Below are 6002 nucleotides of genomic sequence, written 5' to 3'. Positions count from 1 at the left end.
AGCACAGTCTTGGTGGTGTCAAGGCCTGTCTGGACGGCCCCTTTGGCCACATTTGCTGCCCCAGTGACCCCAGCAGACACTGTGTCCTTGGTGCCAGTGAGGACCAACTTGGTGGTGTCTAGGCCTCCCTGGACAGCCCCTTTCGCCATATTTGCTGCCCCAGTCACCCCACTGCAGACAGTGTCCTTGGTGCCAGTCAGCACAGTCTTGGTGGTGTCAAGGCCAGTCTGGATGGTCCCTTTGACCACATTTGTTGCCCCGGTCACCCCACTGGACACTGTGTCTTTGGTGCCGGTCAGCACAGTCTTGGTGGTGTCAAGGCCAGTTTGGACTGCCCCTTTGGCCACGTTTGCTGCTCCAGTCACTCCACTGCAGACGGCATCCTTGGTGCCAGTCAGCATGGTCTTGGTGGTGTCCACACCTGTCTGGACGGCCCCTTTGGCCACGTTCACGGCCCCAGTGATCCCAGTTGCCATGGTGTCTTTGGTGCTCATGACCACAGACTTCGAGGTATCCAACCCCCCTTGGACGACTCCTTTGGCCACACCCAGTGCCCCAGTGACTCCACTGGTCACCACCTCCTTGGCGCTGGAGAGCTCAGACTGGCCCATGCCCATTCCTCCTTGGACCACGCCTTTGGCTGCATCCACCACGTTGGTCACCCCAGAGGAGTAGGCATCCTTGCTCCTGGTCATCTTGGAGCACACTGGGTCCTTTGCCTCGGACATCATCTGGTAAGAAAGAACATCAGTGGTCAAGAGAACTGGGAGACGTCACCCACCCCAGCCTCCACCATCCCGGCATCTGTCTCACTTCCTCGGAAAATGAGGGCCTTTCTCCTCAGCCCCCAGCACCGACGGACACCCATCTTTTATCAAACTATGGGTGGTGTCCTGGGGCTCCAGGACTTAGCCTTCATAGGCTTGGCCTCACATAGCACAAGTGACTCCTTTCTAACTCCCTTCAGACCCCCCAAACTAGAGAGCCCCCCATTTTGTGACTGCTGCTGTCACTTTACAGCAACCAAAAGCAAACCCACTGCTGCTGAGTTGATTCTGACTCATGACGACCACATGTGTTACAGAGCAGAACTGCACTCCATAGGGTTTTCTTGGCTGTGATACTTAATGGGAGCAGATCTCCAGGCCTTTCTTCTGTGGTGCCACTGGGTGGGTTTGAACCACCACCATTTTAGGTTACTAGTTGAGTGCCACTCAGGGATGTTTTGTTGGTTTGCAAGTCCATCCTAAAATGGCACTGGAAGGGAAGGGGAGGCTGCCCCATTCTAAACCAGAAGGTGCACTTCGTGGCTACTTAAACCCAAACCAAAGCAGTTTCTATCTAGTCCACTCTGACTCCTGGTGACTGTATAGGTGTCAGGGTAGAACTGTGCTCCTTAGGGTTTTGGGAAGTAGATTGCCAGGCCTTTCTTCTGAGGCCCCTCTGGGTGGTCTCGAACCTTCAACCTTTCAGTTAGCAGCTGGGCAAGTTAATAGTCTATGGCACCCAGGGACTCCATTGGATTCTAGTTGTTGTTAGCGACTGTCTAGTCAGACCTTGGTTCATGACGACCCCACGCGCAAGGGAACAAAATGCTGCCCGGTCCTGCGCCATCGCCACGATCGCAGATCTGACCCTTGTGATCCATAGGGTTTTCGTTGGCTGATTTTCAGAAGTCAGTGCCAAGGCCCTTTCTTCCTAGTCTGTCTTAGTCTAGAAGCTGCGCTGAAACCTGTTCAGCATCACAGCAACACATTGATAGACGGGTGGTGGCTGCACATGAAGTGCATTGGCCAGGAATCGAACCCAGGTCTCCCACACGGGAGGCGAGAATTCTACCACTGAACCACAACTCTCGCTAGGATTTTAACCCCACTCGAACCCTTGACAATGACCCAGTGCCTTGGGCTCAGCAATAGACAATGCGATTTAAATATTTTAGTTCCGTTTGTGTATTTTCTCTCTATGGCGGATATTAAGGCTAGTGTTGCAGTTTCCAGGGGGAGATAAAATGTCCTGTTAAAATGAGCATGCTCCAGAAAAAGAAGGGAAGCAATGTTTAGAAAAGCAGCGGCGTGTGTATCGGAGCCGTAGGAAATTGTCGCTATTTAATCAGTTTTTACCCCTCAAAGGGCAGTTTCCTGTAGTTAACCAAACGGAAACATTTCCATGGCCAAGGAGCTAACGCCGCTCATGTTTAACCGTAATTGGAAACCCTCCATGAGGTGACTGACCCAGCGGCCGCAGCAGTGGGTTCAAACACACCCGGGATCGGGAAGGTGATAACGTTTCGGCTGTGCTGCCTGGAGTCGCCGTGAGTCAGAGCCGATTCAGTGGCAACTTGCGGTGGCAACTGTTGTTATGAATCCAGCGGTTCTCAACGGGAGGCAATTCTGTCTCCCCACTTGGCAATATCTAGGGACATTTGTGGTTCTCATGGCTAGGGGAGGGCAGGGATGCTGCTCAACACCCTACAGCGCACAGGATGGCCCCACCCCAGAGAAGGATCCGGCCCCAAATACCTGTGTGTCAGGGTGAGAAACCCTGAAGTTCTGTTCTCACCCCCCGTCTCTTACAAGCGTTGGTTCAAGCGGACACGTTGGGCTCTGGAGCTGGAGGGACGTGGGTTCGAATCCCACCTCTTTCCCACACCAGCTGTGTGACCACAGGGAAGCCACACCTCTTTCCTGAGCCTATTTGCTCGTCTGGAAAACTGATGAAAATAGCCCCTGCCTCAAGGATTGTGGATCCAGTGAGCCCTCGTGTCTGAAATCACATGTAGGTACTCAGTAAATGTAAGCACTCCCGGAAGGCGGAGGGGTGGGGGCCACAAAGTGGGAGGGGAGGAGTGTCCCGGAGCACAGGCCAGCCTGGCTGGGTCCAGGGAACCCTCAGCTGCCGGGGCTGCAGGGGGAGGGGGTGTTTTGAATTGGGCCAGAGGCATCTGTAGGAACCCAGGGCTCTTTGACCTCCGAGATGCCCTGGTCTGGCCGATGCTGAGGGCACAGGGGAGCCATGGAGGGCTCCAGAGGGAGAGTGTGCCAAATAGTCTAAGGAAGAGCAGCCCTGCTTGTATCAGGCTCTGCTACCCTGCCAGGTCCTTCCGCTGTCATACTTCAGCTCCTTTGCTTGGCCAGGCCATGGGGACAATAAGTGGCAATCCCCATTCATCCAGGACCAAGGGCAGATGTAGCATGGGCTGTGGCTCAGTGTCTGAGCTTCAGGTTCAAATCCCACACTACCAACTTCTTGATGTGTGACCTTCAGCAGGGGCTGAACTTCTCTGTGCTTTGACTACTGTTGCTCCCTTCCTTGGGGTGCTTGGGAAGATTAACTGAAATCCACATCGAGCACTGAGCCCAGAGCCTGGCCTGCCATGGACACCTTAGCTGTTATTTCAGTTATCCTGTACTAGTTACCAAGGAGTCCTGGTGGCAAAGTGGGTAATCGCTCAGCTGCTAACTGAAAGGTCCGTGATTCGAACCTACCAGCAGGTCCATGGAAGAAAGCTGTGGCAATCTGCTTCTGTAAAGATTACAAAAACCAAAACCCACAGCGGTGGAGTCGATTTATGATTTCAACTCGTAGCTACCCCATAGGATTTCCAAGGCTGTAAATGTCTGCAGTGAAAACCTTATGAATAGCAGCAGAACATTATCTGATACAGTGCCGGAAGATGAGCCCCTCAGGTTGGAAGGCACTCAAAAGATGACTGGGGAAGAGCCGCCTCCTCAAAGTAGAGTCGACCTTAATGACGTGGATGGAGTCAAGCTTTCAGGACCTTCATTTGCTGATGTGGCATGACTCAAAATGAGAATAAACAGCTGCAAACATCCATTAATAATCAGAACGTGGAATGTATAAAGTATGAATCTAGGAAAATTGGAAATGGTCAAAAATGAAATGGAATGCCTAAACATTGATATCCTAGGCATTAGTGAGCTGAAATGGACTGGTATTGGCCATTTTGAATCGGACAATCATATGGTCTACTATGCCGGGAACGACAACTTGAAGAGGAATGGCATTGCATTCATTGTCAAAAAGAACATTTCAAGATCTATCCTGAAGTACAATGCGGTCAGTGATAGGATAATATCCATGCACCTACAAGGAAGACCAGTTAATATGACTATTACTCAAATTTACACAACAACCACTAAGGACAAAGAGTAAGAAACTGAAGATTTTTACCAACTTCTACAGTCTGAAATTGATCAAACATGCAATTAGGATGCATTGATAATTACTGGAGATTGGAATGCGAAAGCTGGAGACAAAGAAGAAGGAATGGTAGTTGGAAAATACGGCCTTCTTGATAGAAACAATGCTGGAGATCGCATGATAGAATTTTGCAAGACCAACATCTTCCTCACTGCAAATACCTTTTTCCACCAACATAAACAGCGACTGTGTAAGTGGACTTCACCAGATGGAATACACAGGAATCAAATCGACTACATCTGTGGAAGGAGACGGTGGAAAAGCTCAATATCATCAGTCAGAACAAGGCCAGGGGCCGACTGCAGAACAGACCATCAGTTGCTCATATGCAAGTTCAGGTTGAAACTGAAGACAATTAGAACAAGTCCACGAGAGCCAAAGTATGACCTTGAGTAAATCCCATCTAAATTTAGAGACCATCTCAAGAAAAGATTTGACACATTGAACACTAATGACCGAAGACCAGAAGAGTTGTGGAAAGACATCAACATCATACATGAAGAAAGCAAGAGGTCATTAAAAAGACAAGAAAGAAAGAAAAGCCCAAAATGGATGTCAGAAGAGACTCTGAAACTTACTCTTGAACGTCGAGTAGCTAAAGCGTAAGGAAGAAATGATGAAGTAAAAGAGCTGAACAGAAGATTTCAAAGGGCGGCTCAGGAAGACAAAGTAAAGTATTATAATGACATGTGCAAAGACCTGGAGTTAGAAAACCAAAAAGGAAGAACGTGCTCTGCATTTCTTAAGCTGAAAGAACTGAAGAAAAAATTCAAGCCTCGAGTTGCAGTACTGAAGGATTCTATGGGGAAAATGTTAAATGACTCAGGAAGCCTCAAAAAAAGATGGAAGGGATACACAGAGTCACGATACCAAAAAGAGTTGGTCAATGTTCAACCATTTCAGGAGGGACCATATGGTCAGGAACCAATGGTACTGAAGGAAGAAGTCCAGGCTGCACTAAAGGCGTTAGCAAAATCAAGCTTCCAGGAATTGACGGAATACCAACTGATACGTTTCAACAAACAGATGCAGCACTGGGAGTGCTCACTCGTCTATGCCAAGAAATTTGGAAGACAGCTACCTGGCCAACCGACTGGAAGAGAACTATATTTATGCCTTTTCCCAAGAAAGATGATCCCACTGAATGGGGAAATTATCGAACAATATCATTCATATCACATGCAAATAAAATTTTGCTGAAGATCATTCAAAAGCAGCTGCAGCAGTACATCAACAGGGAGCTGCCAGAAATTCAAGCCGGATTCAGAAGTGGACGTGGAACCAGGGATATCATTGCTTATGTCAGATGGATCCTGGCTGAAAGCAGAGAATACCAGAAAGATGTTTACCTATGTTTTATTAACTATGCAAAGGCATTTGACTGTGTGGATCATAAGAGATTATGGATAACATTGCGAAGAATGGGAATTCCAGAACACTTAATTGTGCTAATGAGGACCTGTACATAGATCAAGAGGCAGTCATTCGAACAGAACAAGAGGATACTGCATGGTTTAGAGTCAGGAAAGGTGTGCATCAGGGTTGTATCCTTTCACCATACCTATTCAATCTGTATGCTGAGCAAATGATCCGGGAAGCTGGGCTATATAAAGAAGAACGGGGCATCAGGATTGGAGGAAGACTCATTAATAACCTGCGATATGCTAATGACACAACCTTGCATGCTGAAAGTAAAGAGGACTTTAAGCACTTACTGATGAAGATCAAAAACTACGGTTGTCAGTATGGATTACACCTCAACCAAAAAAAAAAAAAAA

The 6002-nt window shown here is 48.4% G+C and overlaps 1 protein-coding gene across 1 annotated transcript in view; it reads right to left on the bottom strand.

Annotated features, from left to right (window-relative positions):
- The window catches only part of PLIN4 (perilipin 4), a 3179-nt gene extending 2484 nt beyond the window's left edge, over window positions 1-695 (bottom strand). The window contains exon 1 of the mRNA XM_004378634.1: window positions 6-695. Coding sequence (XP_004378691.1) covers window positions 6-695 — 690 coding nt within the window. The remainder of the gene's footprint in view (window positions 1-5) is intronic.
- Window positions 696-6002: the final 5307 nt, after the last annotated feature.

This window comes from Trichechus manatus, unplaced genomic scaffold (assembly GCF_000243295.1).
Source record: "Trichechus manatus latirostris isolate Lorelei unplaced genomic scaffold, TriManLat1.0 scaffold00057, whole genome shotgun sequence".
Taxonomy (NCBI): domain Eukaryota; kingdom Metazoa; phylum Chordata; class Mammalia; order Sirenia; family Trichechidae; genus Trichechus; species Trichechus manatus.
The sequence above is the reverse complement of the archived record's forward strand: the minus strand, read 5'-3'. Positions and strand labels throughout refer to the sequence as shown.